This window comes from Alexandromys fortis, unplaced genomic scaffold (genome assembly GCF_014885135.2).
Source record: "Alexandromys fortis isolate MF-2015 unplaced genomic scaffold, M_Fortis_MF-2015_v1.1 scaffold_151, whole genome shotgun sequence".
In the NCBI taxonomy this organism is placed as follows: Eukaryota; Metazoa; Chordata; class Mammalia; order Rodentia; family Cricetidae; genus Alexandromys; species Alexandromys fortis.
This window is the reverse complement of record NW_026068043.1, coordinates 3,770,666-3,789,777: the sequence shown is the minus strand read 5'-3', so window position 1 is coordinate 3,789,777 and position 19,112 is coordinate 3,770,666. Positions and strand designations below refer to the sequence as shown.

General features: G+C 43.3%; 1 protein-coding gene across 1 annotated transcript in view; it reads right to left on the bottom strand.

Moving 5' to 3' along the window:
• Positions 1-19,112, bottom strand: part of Galnt17 (polypeptide N-acetylgalactosaminyltransferase 17) — a 419,016-nt gene that overhangs the window by 247,509 nt on the left and 152,395 nt on the right. The window contains exon 2 of the mRNA XM_050166139.1: positions 13,233-13,416. Coding sequence (XP_050022096.1) covers positions 13,233-13,416 — 184 coding nt within the window. The remainder of the gene's footprint in view (positions 1-13,232; positions 13,417-19,112) is intronic.

The window sequence follows — 19,112 nt, the reverse complement described above, 5'->3', positions numbered from 1 at the left end:
AAAAGAATATAAAGAATAAAGTTAATGTCTTAAAAAGAAAAAGGGTAAAGTCTTTAAAGAGACAGAGTACAGAAGTACAGATAGTTATAGATTAAGAGAAATAAAGAAAAATAAGCCACATAAAAATGGAAAATTCACAGAGAGTCTGGATTATGTACATTGTGTTTTCTTTAAAATTTTTGACTGTGAAGGAGCTAAGTGCAGAGAGACATTTCATTATATGGGCTGCCAATTGGAACCCAAATGGATATCATAAGGGTATTATGACTTCAGAATTTGGGTCTAAGGATATGATGCTTTGGAAAGGAGTTTCTTCTTTTGTTTTCACAGAGGATGAGACCCTGTGGATTTCTTCTATCCCAATTTGGTATGATAGACAACGCCCTCCTGAAAGGTTGCTGTGAATACCCTCAAAAAATTACTTCACTCAACTGAGATGACCCTGGCACACAGGTTATACCATGAAAGACCTAATTAACAATGCCCCCATTCAGCAGGAAGCAGTTTGGAGAGAAAATACTGCGCCCATCTTCCCAAATATTGTTTATAAATGTTCTTTTACATTTAAAGGGGGATATGATATAGATATGAATAATTTACACTGGTATAAATTTTGCTTTATTGGTATTAAGTTAAGGTCAATTTTGTTATATGTATATGTATTTCTGATCTTGATTAAGGTTTTGTGATTGTGTAGTTCATTTAAAAATGTAGTGTATAATTAGGAAATATAGGTTGCTAATGGATAATCATCGATAATGGTAAAGCTTGTAGTCATGTTAGTTAAATTTTCTAGATATATAGAGATATATTTCAGTTAGATAGGCATTCTTCATATCTTTCGAAGACTGCAGAATATGGCATTTTAAATGTTTTTAAAACTTAGGGCTTTTCATGACAATGAGACACTTCTGCTCCTGGCAGCACCAATCTATTTCAAGAGGAAGATGGGCATCAAAGAGGCTCCTTATAGAGCTGGATAGCCATTTGGGCAAGAGACTGTTTTTGCCTGGACTATTGCAAAAACTGACACAGAGAACCCTCAGAGAGAGGACTTGCCAAAAGGTGAGATGGTCTTTTGGGGTTCCTGACCTATGAAAGAGTCTGCGAGACATTCTGCAGGATACAGAAGAAAGTGAACTGTCTTTGGAATTTTCCTGTTTCATGGAAATGTCTGCTGGATACTATGGGCCTGTAGGCTGAAGATGGATGCCCCAACAGTACAGAAGAACTTTGGGTGACTATCCAGGCAGTGAGATGTCTCTGTCATTTATAGAGCTTGAAGTTTCTTATTTCTTGTTTACTTAGGTAATATTATATCCTTCTGGAGTCTTTGATGGAGTTGAAGAATAGATAGATAATTATAGTTTTCCTTAGTTACGATAAAAGATAAAATAGATATAAATATTGTAACTGTAATTTTTACTTGATAACTGTTTTGTTATGTAATTTTACTATGTTAAAGCCTTTCTTTTTTTGTTTAAACAGAAAAAGGGGAAATGATGGGGAAGAGTCTTCTATTTTGTGTTAATTTCATTGGTTAAATAAAGAAACTGTCTCAGCCCTTTAGTAGGACAGAAAATTAGGCAGGCGGAGTAAACAGAACAGAATGCTGGGAGAAAGAAGCTGAGTCAGGCAGTTGCCATGATTCTCCCACTCCAGACAGACGCAGGTTAAGATCTTTCCTGGTAAGCACACCTCGTGGTGCTACATAGATTATTAGAAATGGGTTAAGAGGCTGAAACTAATGGGCCAGGCAGTGTTAAAAAGAATACAGTTTCCGTGTAATTATTTCGGGTAAAGCTAGCCATGTGGGCGGCTGGATGCCGGGAAAGTAGCCCACCGCTCCTATTACAACACCGAACACCCAGATAACAAACACAGCATCACCTGAATGGTACATCACGACAAGGGATAGGATCCAGGAGTTAGGAAGCTTTGGCTGGATGCTGGAGCCATCAACCTCACTCATACACACTGGCATATAGTAAACGAAGCCTGACAGATGTACATCATGTGGTCATCTCAAGGAAACTGTAACCATGGAAATCCGTGGTCAAGCAGAGGTACCATCTTCTCTATGAAATATGAACCATGGGAGGATCCTTACTCCCAATTAGGAAAATCACTTCCACTGTACATCCCCAAGCTGGAACCACCACACGAGTGGATTATGGCTCAGTGTTGCGGTGCCTGCTTTTTTACATGGGAAACCCGCAATTCAATCTGCAGTACCACAAATGCAAATTCACCTTTCGAGTGGGAAACTGCTGCATGTACCTCTCATCCATACCCAGTTAGCTGCTGCCTTTTGCTGATTCCGTGGAAGTCTCTTCCTCTTCCTCCTCCTCCATATCTTTTAGCTTTGGGGGATGGAACCTAGAGCTGTGCACATGCCGTACAGCTCTAAGATTACGTCATACTCCTGGTCCCTCACTGGGGGATTCTAGGCAGGTGCCCTGTTGCTGAGTCGCACTCCAAACCCTGTTTTCCTTTTATTTTGAGACAATGTTTTACTATTTTCCCCATATGTCCCAGGACTCACTTTGTAAGCCTGGCTGACCTTGAGCTTTCTACCAGTCTGTTTCAGCTCCTGAGTGGCTGGGATGGACTGGCCTGCAGCACAAGCCCTAGCTGACTACCCACTAAAGTGTCAAAAAATAAACACCGGAGAGAAGACGACCTCTTCAATGAGCGTCACTGTGCACGTGCAGAAGATTGAAGTTAGAGCCCCCTCTCTTATGGCATACAAAAAATATCCATGAAAATCGATCAATGGCCTCATTGTAAAACACACATCTACTGAAAGAGAATGTAGGAGAGGGATGGGAAGATGGTTCAGTAGTCAAGAGCACTTGCTGCTCTTGTAGAGGACCAAGACATGGAAGCAGCGGAGCTATCCGTTATCATGAGTAGATAAAGACAATGCAGTATATCTACATGGTGGAGCACTATGCGTCCAGAGAGAAAATCAAATTCCCTTAATGGTTACAGCAGGCATGGAAGTGGAAAATAGCATGTCAAGAGAAATAAGCCAGATTCAGGAAGGCAAATACTACATGTTCTCAATTTTACATGGGTGTGGCCTCATCAAATAGGGAGGGCGAAAGTGCTTAATAAAGAGGCTGGGGAAAGGTTCTAAGGCTTGTGACCTGAGTTAGTTCAATCTCCAGGACCTACATGAGGATTGTGAAGAGAGCCAGCACCCACAAGTCATCCTCTGACTTTCACACATGTACCATGATGCAAATGTGTGCACACAGTCAGGAAATAAATGAATGAAATTACCAAAAGAAAACTTGAGTCAAGTGGGCTAAAGAGGTGGCTTGTTGGGTTACTGCATTCGTCTGAAGACCTGAGTTCAAATCCCCAGATATCATATAAAGCTGGGTTTAAGAGTGTAGTTCAGTGATGGCACACACACCTAGAATCCCCCAATTTGGGGCTAGGAGTGTGGTTCAGGATTAGATTACAGTACCTGTCAGTGATCCCAGTGTACCTAAGGTGAGATGGGAGCTAAGATGGGAATTCCCAGATGCTCCAAGGCCAGCGAATGGGGAGAAAAGTGAGAGACTCCACCTCAAGTAAGGTGGAGACTGAGGATCAAGACTTGAGGTTGTCCTTTGATCATACGCATGCGCACGAGCATGTGCATGCGCACACACACATACCTGTGTGTGTGCACATATCCATTGGTTAAATCCCCAGCAATAGACAGACAGACACACACGCATGTATACACCTGTGTGTGTGCACACATATCCATGGGTTAAATCCTGAGCAATAAAGAGAGAGAGAGACAGAGAGAGACAGACAGACAGACAGACAGACACACACACACACAGAGAGAGAGAGAGAGAGAGAGAGAGAGAGAGAGAGAGAGAGAGAGCTTTAAAGAATGCCACTACAAGTGCTGGCAATACAGCTCCTTGGCAGAACACTTGCCTGCACGTGTGAGGCCCTGGGTTCCAGTCCCACCTCCACACAATACAGAATTACTGGTTCGCTGCAGCACAATGGCCATTAAGCAGTGGCTTGTTACACACCTCATGGAGAGCCAGGAAACAGGAGTCTGGGGAATCCCATCAAGACACGCTAACGTTTAATGAGTCTGAAATCCCAACTACCCCGATTTGATCATCACATATACATGCATCTAATTATCACCCCACACTCCATAAACACACAACGATTATTGTGTTGAATACAGAATTAAATAAGTAAGATACAATGGTGAAAATAAAGGTCATTTCTGCAGGGCTCTTCTGCTCCCAGGACCCTTCGGTCTCTTATCTTTGTCTTTCTGGACCTGGCCCAAAGCACTTTAAACAGCCCACATACCTGCCTTCCCACCATCTTTGATGTCCTACAGACCTAGCTATGGTTTGTTCCTCTGTGACAACCAGGGGACATCTGTCATGCAACCATTTTTAATAATTTATTTTAAAACAAAAAAAATGGAAAAGGAAAATAAGAGATATGGACCAAAACAATACACATACAACCTGGAAAATAACCACTTGTATGAAAAAAAAAAGAAAAGCAATGCATTCTTCCCCCACAAGGAGGGAAAGGGGACTGCTTACAGAATTACTCTGAAAAGGCCACTTTGTAAGTAAGTAAATAAATAAATAAATAAATATGTACAGACATTTGGAACAAAAGCTCCCAAACCTGTGTCATATTCTACAATAAATTCTGTGTGGATGGATGGTGAAACGTAAGACAATCAGAGACGACCGAGCTGGAATGGAATATTTATAAGCCTTGGGAGGGATGCTATCTTCCTCAGCTTTAAAGCACTCGGGAAATGAAAAAAATGCAAAGATTGACAGTTCCAGATTCAGACGAATTTAAAGTGCCTGTCCAAGCCATAGGAAGAGATCTTTAGAATTCAAATAAAGAGAAAAAAAAGGGAAACACGTTCCAGAAGGAGATTTGACAAGCAAGGGGTTAATTTTGCAACTACCCTCGATATCGTTCATATGTATTAGGAAAACGGTTTTCTCAAGTGCAGTTAGAATGAAGACAACTGGAGTTCTGCTTACAACTCTAATAAAATCCATCTACTTTAATCTGCTCCCCAAACATGATCCTTGGGAGAGTTCTGAGGGGCCTTAACACAGGACGCCACCTCTGGGAGACCACTTCCTTAGAAGAGAGAAGATGTTAGAATCCCAGGCAGTTCTCTCTCCTGCGCCCCAGGACTCATTTTTGGAGAAGCTTATTCCAGAAAGAGCCCCTGGCCACTCTTTGATAGGGGGGACTAATGTGCAGACAACACAGGTTAATTTGGTCACTTTTTGTGCGGCACTCAGAACTTGCAAAGGGTGACTTTATCTTGTATAGCCTGTGGGCAATTCTCCAAATCACCCCAATTCCACTTTCAGATTCATCCCACAAAGAGCTTCCAAAAATAAACAAGAGAACATGGGATAGCACCGTTCAATAAAAATTTTAACCTCCCTCACTGTATCTAATTGCCTTGCATATAATATTCATCTTTACTTTTAATTGCAGTTAGTAATTTTTTTGTGTGTGTATGTGTGAGTCAGGGGACAGCTTTCAGGAGCTGGTTCTCTCCTTCCATTAGGTGGGTTGCAGGAATGAAACCCAGGTCACTGGGCTTGGGATCAAGTGATGTTACTACATGCACCATCTTGCCAGCCCACATATCATATTTATACATACTGCACTTCTATTATAGTTTCACGGAATTCTGCAGACATATTTTGACCTAGCAGAACTTTAATTTTATTAAAACAGAGCATAGACTATTTCATATCACTTCTGTATTCCCTGTTTTTCCTAACAACAATGACTCGGGTGCCATTTCTTGTTTTTGATTGTTTGCTATTACTTTATTCAACAACAACAACAACAAAAAACCTCTGTGTGTGCTCACGTGTGTGCAAAAGTGTGCATGCACAGATGGAGGACAGAGATCCATGTTGAGTGTCTTCTGTGAGTTCCCACCTTACTATTGAAGACAGGGTCTCTCCCTGGATCAAGAATTCAGCAAATGTCTCAACTGGTTTGTCAGCAAAATCCTGAGGGCTCTCTGTTCCCACTCCCTGGACGGCGTGGTGACAGATGCGTGCCTCCATTCCCAGATCTGGGTGCGTGCTGGGGATCTGAATTCAGGTCTTTGTGTTTACCCACTGAGCCATCTCCCTAGCCCTGGCTTTACTTTGTTTCTCTGGTGTGCAGGGTCTTACATCAATCTGACACAAGCTAGAGCTATTTGGAAAGAGGAAACCTTACTTGAGAAAAGGTCCCCACCAGATAGGCCTGTAGCCACGTCTGTGGTGCACGCTCTGGATTGATGATTGATGCGGGAGGGCCCAGCTCACTGTGGGTGGTGTCACCCCTGGTCTGGCTCTGCTATAAGAAAATAGGCTGAGCAAGCCATGGAAGCAAGCCAGTAAGCAGCATTCCTCCATGGTTTCTTCTGTAATTGTTGGCTGTTAAGTGTCTCGATAAGACGCAATAACAGATATAGATATAGAATAATAAGAAAGCCTACCGTAATTCCCACCTTGGCTTCCCTCAGTGACAGATGATGATCTGGGCTTGTAAGTTGAATAAACACTCTTCACCCATGTGACTTTCAGTCAGAGTGTTTCTTGATAACAACAAACATGAAACGAGAACACCCGGCAACAAGTCCGTTACCCCCTCCACACGCACCCGACCTCACTCCCTTTCCTTCTGTTTCAAACCCAAAGAGTTTACTTTCTGCTGCCCAGTGGAATCTGACTTCGTGTTGGCTTGCTGGCCTGCAGGTAACCACACCCGCAGTGAACTCGTGTGCACAGCAGCCAACTCCTGTCCACATGACAGCATTTTACGACACTTCTCCCCATCCTCCGGCTTTTACATTCCTTACCCCCTTCCGCCACGTCCCCTAGGCCTTGGATGATGGGTGATACAGGTGAGCAGAACTACATTTTATCCCCTCTCCATTTTTCCCAACTTCTTTTATCGCTACTTATCCAAATGATTTCCTCTGTGCTATTTTCCAACCCTTCTCAGACTTGCCTATTTTTGCTCAATTTTAAACTTATGGGATTTATTTTGATTACGGTTATTTCTGTAGCAGAAATGTTCTCATTTCATAAACAAAGCAGCCTGTGATCCCTGGGAGTCAATTATAGTTTTAAGCCTTGAGTCTCTTTGCTTCCTCCAAATGCCATTTGTTATTATTGTTAAGGCTTTACCCCCCCCCCCATTGTTGCCGTTTGTTTATTTGTTGATAATGGACTCTTTGAAAGGATGTCTGGGGCGTTTATCTCTCTTATCTCAGAGTAAGTGTGCTAGGACTGGGGAGATGATTTAGTCAGTGCCCTGCTTTTTGTGCAAGCTTGAGGACCTGAGTCTGGTCCTAAGGACCCAAGCAGCAACCCAGGTGTGGTGGACACACCTGTAATGGGACACTGAGGAAGTGGAGACCGACAAGAGGCTCCCTGGGGCTTCCTAGCTAGTCAGCCTATAGAGGTGAGCCGTGGTCCCAGGAACAGATCCTGCCTCTAATAAACAAGCGGAAAACGCCTGAGAAACCAGACTTGAGATTGACCTGCATCATCTGCAAATACACACACGCACGCGCACACGCACACACATGTACACACATCGCAAACAAAAAATGAGCAACGCCGTATAAAGATGAAGTTTAACAACAGACTGAGTCACCCCTGCTATCTATCATCCATTGGCCTCTTCCTTCAGTCAGCTTCATTTCTGCCAAGTGGATTCTGTAACTTTAACACACAGAAGTGTGAGAGCCTGGAGAGATCACAAGGCTGGAAAGTGTCTACATTGAGTATATTCTTTTTTTGTTTATTGGTTTCTTGGTTTGTTTTTTGAGACAGGGGTTTCTCTGTGTAACAGCCCTAGCTGTCCTGGAAGTAGCTCTGTAGATCAGGCTGGCCTTGAACTCACAGAGATCTGTTGCCTCTGTCTCCCGAGAGCTGGGATTATAGGCGTGTGTCACCACCACCCAACTATTGAATATATCCTGATGTAGACTACCTCTATAAACTAGAGTTTGGAGGGCAAAGGACAGGAACAGGTTCTGGCTATGCAGATGTGAAGGCAGGTGTCCTGGATAGCTTTAATTGTCACCTTGACAGAGCCTAGAGCCCTAGGAGAGGAAAGCCTCAATTGGGAGATCACCCAGATCAGACTGGCCTGTGGGTGGAGGCGTGTTTGTGGGAGGATTGTTTTAATTAGTTATTGATATAGGTAGGAGAGCCCAGCCTATGGTGGGCAGCACCATTCCTAGACAGGTGGCCTTGGGTTGTATCTAACAAAGTATGAGCATGCCAATAATTGAGCATGTGATGTTCCTCATGGTTTCTGTTTTGAGCTTTTCCCTTGGATTTCTACCCTGACTTCCTTAGATGCTAAATTGTGACTTGAAAGTGTAAAATGAAATAAACCATTTCTTCCCAGCTGATTTTGGTCAGAATGGTTGATCATAGCAACAGAAAAGAAACTAGAACAACAGAAAATAGGGACATGACTACAATCTTCCCATTCCTACCCACATCCAGTCATAAGAAAAACCTGTCTTCTCCTGTCCAGGTCCTGGGTGGTAGTACATGGCTTTTCTTCCAGAAAGCATATGACCCATCCTATCTTCGTTTGAAAGTAGAGATAATACTTGGCCTGGTAGCTATGACAACAGCTTGAGCCAAAACACAGTGATTGATGATAGATAGCTAGGTCTGTGGTAGTAGTAATGAAGTTAGCACTTCCTAACAGAAGTAGGGAGTGGAGGCTTTTGAGATCATCATCAGAGATCCTGGCTACCACTCTTCCTGGCTCAGCACCAGCTGTGAGGGATCTTGAGAGATGCTAGACTATCTCGGAAGTGGAAGATGAAGGTGTGTCTCCATGATGCCGCATCTATTGAGGTTGCCCTCTGTTATGAGATGGGCTTTGGTGGTACAGCTGCTCTGGGGTCATGCATGGCCCTGTAAGTCACCTGTGCTCTGAAATTACACCCAAAAAACCCTCATCAGTTGACCAAGTTGGAGTTCAGTGGAATCATAATTCAGTCTGGTGTCATAGACCTACGTAGGATGGGGAGACATTGTTCATGTCATGTCTCTCCTGGAAAGCGACTGCAGCAGTGGGTCTCTGGCCATCTGATCAGGTTGTATTCTTCTGCTCTAACAGTCTGGTGAGGGGTAGTTTTAACTATCAACTTGACAATTCAGAATCAGTCACCTTAGGAGAAAATCTATTGAGGGACTGCTTATATCAGGTTGGCATGTGTGCGAGTGTCTTGATTGTTAATTGAGGTGTGAGGACCCACCCTGAATATGAGTGGCAGTATTTTTTGGGCTGGACTCTGGGTGTATAAAAGTAGCTGAGAACTACCAGCAAGCAAATAAGTTAGCTAGAATGTAATTTTTTATTTGTTCTTGACTATGAATGTGACGTGACTAGCTGCTTGAGTCCCTGTCTTAAATCTTCCGAAATGATGCACTGTGCCTTGGAATTATAAGCCAATAAAACCCTTCTTCCTTAAATTGCTGTTTGCAAGGGTATTTATCACAGCCATAGAAATAAAACTAAAGCAAACTTAAACGCGTCTCACGTGAAAAGTTAGGTCTCGGTTTCTCTATCTATCTGCTAACTACCATTTATCCATCCTCTTTCCATCTTCCAAAGTCCTGCAGGTGTTCGCTTAGTCAGGTGATGTCTTAGTCAGGGTTTCTATCATTGTTAAGAGACACCATGATGATGGCAACCCTTATTAAAAAAAAAAAACATTTAATTGTGGTGACTCGCTTACAGATTCAGAGGTTCAGTTCATTATCATCATGGCAGGGAGCATGGCCAGATGCAGGCAGAAGTGACGTTGGAGTTGTACCTGAGAGTCCTACATTTCACAGGCACCAGGAAGTTGCCTGACACACGGGGTTGTATCCCGGCCACAGGAGACCTCTAAGTCAACCTCCACAATAATTCACTTCCTTCAACAAGGCCATTCCCACTCCAATAAAAACCATACCTCCTAATAGTGACACTCCCTACAGGGGCCAATTACATTCAAATTGCCACACCAACGTTGTTACTTAGTTTTCCCTTTCTATGCACTGTGCCTCTTTCCCATCATTTTAGCAGCTTCAGGAGGAACCAGAAGTGAATGTGGGTTCACTCCACCAAGCTACACCACTCGGAGATGCCAAGACATTCTACTGCAGAGAACCACACCCAAAGTTTGTCCTCCTGGTCTGGTCCATTCTTATCCTACTCTCCTCTTTAGATGTTTCATCCCACGTATCCTTCAAGCTTTCCTTAGCTTGGGGATATCACCTCAAGCTAGAGATGCTCCACTCCCTGTGTGTACAGTTGCCATGGCTACTGTAGGCTACTGTTCTCCAGGAATGGCATGCGTGTTGCTCCCTTGAATTCTCCCTGCAAGAGACTGGTGTTAGACGGGATGGATTAATGTTCCATCACTGGGGGGAGAGGCTCACAAGGCCCCACTCCTCCCTGAGGATCTATTGGCAGTTAATGGTTGCTGGGGAAGGGAGGCATTTTCTTTGGTAGTGTTGCCATTGGAGGCTACCCATGCTCCTGCAAATAGCATCAAGTAATCTCATTGTGCACCAAGCACTGATGGTCTGACATTCGTGCCTGGGATGGTTAATCTCTACTGCCATCTTGATGGGATTCCAAATGACTATAGAAAACAATTCTCATGACATGTCTGCAAAGGCTATTCTAGATAGAGTTAAGTGGGGTGGAAGACATAGCCTGAATGCGGGTGGGGCCATCTCATGAACTGGGTTTCCGTACAGAATAAAACAACGAGAAAGTGAGGTGAGCATCAATATACCTCTCTCTCTCTCTCTCTCTCTCTCTCTCTCTCTCTCTCTCTCTTTCTATTCAATGTGACCAGGGGCCTCCCACTCCTGCCGCCATGCTTTCCCCATGATGATGATCTGTACCCTTGAACTGTGAGCCAAAAGGAATCCTTTCTCCCCTAAACGTCTTCTTATTAGACATTTTGCCACAGCAACAAGAAAAGTCTCCACATCTCAAGAGAAAAGACATTTGTCAAGCTCACCAGAAAACGTCGTGCCACAGGGTCCACAGGGTCTCATACCACATAGGTCACCTTGCACTGGAATGACGGCCTTGCTTGCCTGTTTCCCTCCCCAGACAAGAAGTCAGTCAACTAGGACTATGTCCCTTGCAAGATTGCATCTCCATAGTAAAGCCAGTCACCGGGTGCATCGTAGATACTCATCGACATCTGTTCAGTTGAGCCATTTCTAATACACCGCATGTTGGAGGCCTTTCCAGGCTCATCAGAGAGTGAAACACGGGGCCGTGTTTATTTGCCAACATGGAAATAAGAAAGGCTAATCAGAAAGCACCAGGAAGTGAAAACCGCCAGATGTTTTCTCAGAACACAAGTCCAGGAAGACAAAATAGCATGCAAAGGGGGTGATGTATATTTTTTCCCAGTGATTCAAAATGAATGTGCGCTTATTAGGCGGAGAGAGAGAGATTTAACGGGTTTCTCAGCTAATGCTGTAATTTTAAATCCATTTAAGATAATTTTCTTTATCTTGAATTTATTTTTCTCAGTAACCAGGATACTTAACTGATTTGCACAAAACCCATTTGAAAAAAAAAGAAATAATCTACCGCAAGCGAGGGCACATTCTAAATGGGAATAAAAAGGAGACATTGAAAATCTAAAGAAAATGGAGATTTGAGAAACCAGAGTGAGCTCTTACATAGTAAATAGCAACTTTTGAAGCTCTAGTTCGATGGGGGAGGGTGTCAAGCCCACCCTTAGTGGAGGAGCTATTGGAATTTGGTGGCTGCTAAGGGTGGGAGAGTCACCATCCCTTGGGTATAAGAACTTGTAGGTTACCTGTGCCCCAGTGGCTGTCTCTATATCCACATGCTTTTGGGGCTGGAGAGATGGCTCAGGGGGTAAAGCAATCACTGTGAAAGCATGAGGATCCAAATTTGATCCCCAGGACCCATGAAAGTGCCAAGGCTGGCGGCATGCTCTTACCACGCCTGGGAAGACAGAGGCAGGGGGATTTCTAGGGCTCACTGGCCAGTCAGCTAACCCAGCTGAATCAGGGAGCTTCATATTCAGTAAGAGACCCCGTCTCAAAAACTAAGGTGGAGAGAGGTAGGAGAGGATAGTTGACATCTACCTCTGTCTTCCACGACTACATGCACACGCTACACACATATGTGTACATATAAGAATACAAACATTTACACGTGTGCTTGTGTTATGATATCAAATCAAAAAGACAAAACTGATATGTCGCTCATAATCTACAGAAAACAGACTCAATGGTAATATTTTGGTGTTATCATGTATTAGTATGTGATAATATATAATATTATCAATATGCTAGGCATAGTGACTCATGTCTATAAACCCATCATCTGGTGGGGGGGGTGAGATGAGGCAGGAGGATTGATTATGAGTTTGAGACTGACTTGGGCTACATAGTAAGTTTTAGTTAGCTTGAGCTACATGCAGTAAGACAGTGTCTTGAAAACCAACAAATACAAAATATAAAGTTCAACAGATAGAGGATAGACAGGTAGATGACAGATATAGGTAGGTAGGTAGGTAGGTAGATAGATAGATAGATAGATAGATAGATAGATAGATAGATAGATGATGGATAGAGAAAGATAATAGACATCAAAATGTCAACAATTACCACACTTAGGTAAGGATACCATGGTGGTATTTTAAATTTAAGAATTTTTATATTGAGAATCTTTCTATATTTTTCATTACTTTTATAACTGTTGTATTCTTTCTTTTTTGAGATGGAATCATGTAGCCCAGGCTGGTTTCAAACTAACTACGTAGGCCAGGCTGGCCCTCCTACCTCAGTCCTGAGTTCCTGATGCTCCTGGCTCCACTTTTCCAGTGCTGGATTCCCCACTGAATCCAGCTGTGCCACCAATTCTGAAGTGTCTGTGATGGAACCCAGGGCTTCATTCCAGAACTCATAGGAGGCAAGTACGATATCATTTGAGCCACATCACCAGCCCTTAGCTTTTTATTTAGCCAGTATTTCCTAAGCAACAAGAGCCCTTGATTGGTTATAGAAGAGAGAGTTCAAAATAGAAGATCCCTCTGTGGTTACAAATAGATGAGAACGTATCACAGATGAAGACAAAGCTACCCAGCCCCTTGCCAGGGCTCAGCTGGAACTTACTTAGTTGGACGATAATCTGGAATAGACCGATCCAAGGAGATCTTTTCGCTGAGGTAGGAATTGTAGCCGTACTTCTCATGAGGTCCTTTGGCTTTTTCTTCTTCCGAGGGGGAAAGGGTGGCAGGAAGGCCTCCTTTGCCCCGCCCACCATACCCTTCGATGAGTCCCAGTGATTTGGATAACCCTACAAAGAAGGAGGAGAAAGAGTTACTCTAAAACACCTCCTCTAGATATATCATGTGACCTCTGACAGAGCTTCAACTAAGATTTTAACATATCTTAGCACATAAAAAATTATGACCCCAGTTTACACAGTCTGTATATATGCTTGGAAGGTATGTATGCAGGGGTAGGGTCTGCTGTAGCCCGGGCTGACTTTGAACTCACGACGTAACTGAGGATGACTTTGAACTCCCAGTCTTCTGCCTCCACATCTCCTGTGCCCTGGCATAACAGGACTGTACCTCAAGTATCCAGTTCATGTGGTAGTGGGGATATTTCTATGAAGAGAGGGGCCCAGGCTATGCCAAGCTCTGGGGTTCACATCTGAATATTTGGAGACAGAGACCACTGAGACTTGGAGAAATAAAAACCAAGAGGAAGCCAAGAAATGGAATGAATGTGGAACCTTATCTGTGCCCATTTCCCCTTTCTCTTTGGGACAGTCACAGCCAGGTTAGGTCTGCACGAAGGAGAAGGTTCCAGGAACCTAACACATTTAATAAATATCAGGGAACCAGCAGGGAGCAGGTGGATGGGTTCAGTGTGTGTGTGTGGGGGGGGGGGGGATGAGAACTGCTGCAGTTGAACCAGGAAAAAAAAAAAAACAGGTTAATTTCACCATGAGCTAAAAGCACAAGCTAGGTCTTGACGTGACTCTTTGCCTAATGGTTTTATTTAACTTCCATCTCAGTGGCAAAGGGAAACACAAAGTGCTTGAGAACAAATTGCAAAGATGAGAAAAATGCCCCTAAGTATGATAACCAACAATACACAAGGAAGAAGCCCTCCATGGCAACCGTCTCTGAGCAGCTGCAGCCCCCAGGATGTTGGGAGGTCCCTATCCATTGTCGTGGAATCCCATAAAGACCTTGACAAGTAAGCATAGACGGCAGAGCTCTGAGAGGTTAAATTACTTAGCTAGGAAAATGTGTGCTTATGACTCTCATTATTTGTAAATATACAAGCCACTTATTACACACACACATGCACACACTCTGGAGTCCCGGGAATTGAACCAGGACCTCTGACACACAACTTTTTTTTTTTTTTATCACTGAATCACATACTCAGTTTCTTTCTGGAGGATTCTAGGCAGGCACTATACTGCTGGTCTAGGTCCCTAGTCCTTCACCAGGTGATGCCACACAACCGCTTGCCCACTGAGCTACATCCCCAGCCCTTCATTTCCACAACGGACAGCACGAATAAGATCACTTTAGTTTTAGAAGTAGGCAGCTACTGATCTCAAGTGGACCCCGACTTCACAGGAAGACATCCTTGGGCAAGTCAAAGCCAACGATTCTTCTTGGGCCGTGTGGGATTCAGCATCACAAAACACCAGGGTGCACCTTCTATTCCAGGCATCACTGCAAATGGGAATGCTTTCGTGCAACGTCAAAATCAAAGCAGCTTGGCTCAACCCAGGGCAGCGCTGTGCGGCCTGTGAATGGTTCCTATGGTTCTCATACTTGGGTTCTCAGCTCTTAGCCCCCATCCCAGCAGACAACCCCATCAACTGAGATCTTCCCTTCTTGCCTACGTCCTCCTCATCAGTCTCACACTCCACTTTGACGCGGACAAAAGACCCAGACATCATCATCTTCGCCATGCTCAAACAGCTGCCTTAGTCAAACTCAAGCACTTAGGTTTGAGTTTAAGATCCTGTGGTGCCAAGGCAAGGCAGTGCACACAAGGCAGTGCACGCAAGGCAGTGCACGCAAGGCAGTGCCGGCAAGGCAGTGCACGCAAGGCAGTGCACGCAAGGCAGTGCACACAAAGCAGTGCACGCAAGGCAGTGCACGCAAGGCAGTGCCGGCAAGGCAGTGCATGCAAGGCAGTGCACGCAAGGCAGTGCACACAAGGCAGTGCACACAAGGCAGTGCCCACATGCCATCCCATCACTCAAGAAGTGGAGACAGGAAGAGCATGACTTCAGTTTCCTGGCTCAGAAAAGTAAATAAATAAAATAAGTCACTAGGGACAGAGCAATACTAGAGGAATGGAAAATGGAAAAGAACAGAGTAATTCTTCAACATGCCAAACACAGTGATCATAAGACCGAGGGGCTTACTCCTGGGTGTACATCAAAGCAAAATAAATATGTATGTTCACACAAAACTCAAAGCAATGGCTCATAGCTGGTTACCCAAGTGTAAGCGAATTGTAATGTTGGCATACAGTGGAGTACTAGGCAACAAAAAGAATAAAGTGTCCGTGCGTGGTGGTCCATATTATTACATACAGTAGATAAATAGGGAGACAGAGATCCCTGTCTAGATGAATACATCTATATATGATTTATAGATAGATGATAGATATGAAAGATGATAAATAGATAGATGATATAATAGATAATAGAAGATAGATAGATAGATAGATAGATAGATAGATAGATAGTAGATAGATAGATAGATAGATAGATAGATAGTAGATAGATAGATAGATAGATAGATAGATAGATAGATAGATAGAGGTGTTGGACATATAGACATATGTTGGGTAGATAGCTGATAGATGATAGCTATGACAAACAATAGCTAAATAGGCAGATAGGTGATAGATGACATACAATTGATACATAAATGATAAGCAACAGAAAAATAGAAAAGAGATAATAAATAAGTAGATAGATATGTGATTGACAGGTAGATAAGTAATATAGATATATTAATACAGACACATGATCAACAGATTAGGTAGCTATGTAGATATATAGATAGATTGATGATAGAGCTGTTCTATATATACACATGTGCATACACAGATATGTGTATGTAAATATGTGTATATACATATAATTATATATTCACACACACACATATATATACATATATATAAGAAGGAAGGCAGGCTCCTTGGGTGCAGCAGAGCCACATGGTCTCCTGAGGGCTGGGATCGCAGGACACTTCCAATAGCCAAATACTGCAGATCTATAAAACACCCTCACAAAGCCATAAACACACAACTCTTGAAAAACAGCCATTCTGTTCCTAACAAGACAAAATGTAAGGGTGCACATAAAAACTTTCCAGCGAAACAAAGAAACACTCAATAAAATGATTTCAAATTGTGTAAAATGCAGAGCTACGCTTGTAAGAAAGGGAAACTCCTGAATGAGTTAAAAAAAAAATGGAGACAGTCTGTCGAGAAAGGAAAGATGAGTTAATCGTTGACTAAAGGTTGATATGTGGGGGGGGGGCTCCAAGTTCCCTGGAGAAATAAAACTGAAACAGAGGTATTTGTAAAAATCAGGATTTCATTAGAGAAAGGAAGCATAGATTGCTGCTATTATTATTATTATTGTTATTATTATTATTGCTATTATCATTATCATTATTACTATAGTAAAAGAACTGGGCAGGCATCTGGCTCATTATAGAATACTTGTCTATAATCTGTCAGTTCGGGGCTGGTGGTATATTTTAGTGGTAGAACACCTGCCTAGAATCCCCCAGTGAGGGACTGGGGTGTGGGTCAGTGGTAGAGCACCTGCCTAGAATCTCCCAGTGAGGGGTTGGGGTGTGATTCAGTGGTAGAGCCCCTGCCTAGAATCCCCCAGTGAGGGGCTGGGGTGTGATTCAGTGGTAGAGCACCTGCCTAGAATCCCCCATGGGGCATGGCCAATTGGTAAAGTATCAGCTCAGAATTCCTCAGTGAAGGGCTGGGCATGTAGCTTAATGGTAGAGCACCTGCCTAGAATTCCTCAGAGAAGGAATGGGGACACAACTCACTGACTAGACAGGCTAGCCAAACTGGTATACTTTAGGCCCTAGTAAGAGACCCTGTCTCTAAAATCAAGGTTCATAGCACCTCAGGAATAATGATCAAGGCTGACCTTTGCCATTCACATACAACCACATGTACATGATCATGCACACACACATATACATGCAAAATAACAGAAATAAAATTAAGAATACATGTCCATTCAATTAAGGACATGCGGGAAATTTGGTTCCTAATGCAATGCCCTTCCCCACTGGGGCATGATTTCTTCCCAGGATGAAACACTCCCACTTAGCAACCTCACACATACACAAAAGCAACACCATGCCACCCATCACAATGTGACAGCTATGAATTATATATTTCGTGGTCCATGTGTTCCCCTTTTCCCTCCAATTTCATCTTCCAGAGAGATGCAACAAGGCAGCACAAATTTCCGCAGGATTTTAATGTGTTTACTTAGCACGCTCCCCGAAACCACTGGCAAAGACAAATAAGAGTTCAAGTCCAAGGATGAAGGCCACATCAGTCTTGGGCCCAGGATGTTGCCACTGGAACCAATTGAGATGACCCCACTGTATTAATCACTTCCTCGCTGCTGTGAGGAAGGAACCTAACCAATGCAACTCAAGGAAGGAAGGGTTTATTCTGACTTAGAGGCTGAGAGTACACTCTGCCAGGAAGTGAAGGCATGGTGGCCAGAGTGTGAGGCAGCTGGACACATGGTATTCCCAGAAAACAGAGGTTGGCCCACTTTCTCCATTCTATGCAGTCCGGGACTTCATCCAATGGGATTGTAGTATCCATATTTAGGGAGGGTCTTACTTCCTCAATTAACCTAGAAACCTCATCACAGACACGTCCAGAAGTGTGTCTCCTAGGTGATTCCAGATAAAGTCAAGTTGACCTGACTGTCAATATCAATCAACAGAGAGAGAGAGAGAGAGAGAGAGAGAGAGAGAGAGAGAGAGAGAAGGGCCCCTTGGTCTTTGGCATAAAGCACTTAGAGCACAAGGACCTGAGTTTGCTCCTTAGAACCCTCATATATAAGGCCAGCACAGCAGAACACAGCCATAACCCCAGCATTGAGGAGACGAATCCCTGGTGCTCACTGGCAAGTCAGCCTGGACTTTTTGACCAGTTTCAAGCTAATGAGACCTTGTCTCTATAATAACATCTGATTTCGATCTCTTTTTTTCCACACACATTTGCACACACACACTCACATTAAGTAACCCTGAAGAAGTCATCTAAGAGTAAATATAATAATGAATCTGTATTCATGAAGAAGAGAACAGCCACTAATGAGTGACACAGAGAAATCAAGCTTGAAAAAGGCCACTTGGGTATTGCAGAAAGGACTTTAGAGGCACTAAAGACAGCCCTGCTAGGGAGGGAAGTATCCCCAGGGTAATAAAGAAAAGGAGGAGGAAGCAATGCTGCCTCTCAGTGAGGATGCCTGGGTGGAAGATGTAACGATCTTGTATTAACAAGAGCTTTTTATTCCCACAATAACTAACCAGAATAGATGATATTGCAGGGGACCTATTTATAACAGCAACAATATTGCATCAGCTCCAGCAATAACCAATAAGACTACAAGGACATTTTACTAAGGGGAATAAAAAGCAACCTACATAAACTGGCAATGAAGATGTCTCCTAATTGGAAGATGGAGCAGTAGGAGCATACAATACTATACAATACAATTTACCCTCCCTGGGAAGGGTGATGGGATTTGAATTCAGAGCCTTGCGCATGTTAGCTTGGCAATCACACTCATACTGTGCTGTACTCCAAGTCCAATTTCTTCTTAATCTTTTAAAATTAAATTTATTTATTTGTTTGTTTGTGTGTGTGTGTGTGAGAGAGAGAGAGAGAGAGAGAAAGAGAGAGAGAGAGAGAGAGAGAGAGAGAGAGAGAGAGAGAGAG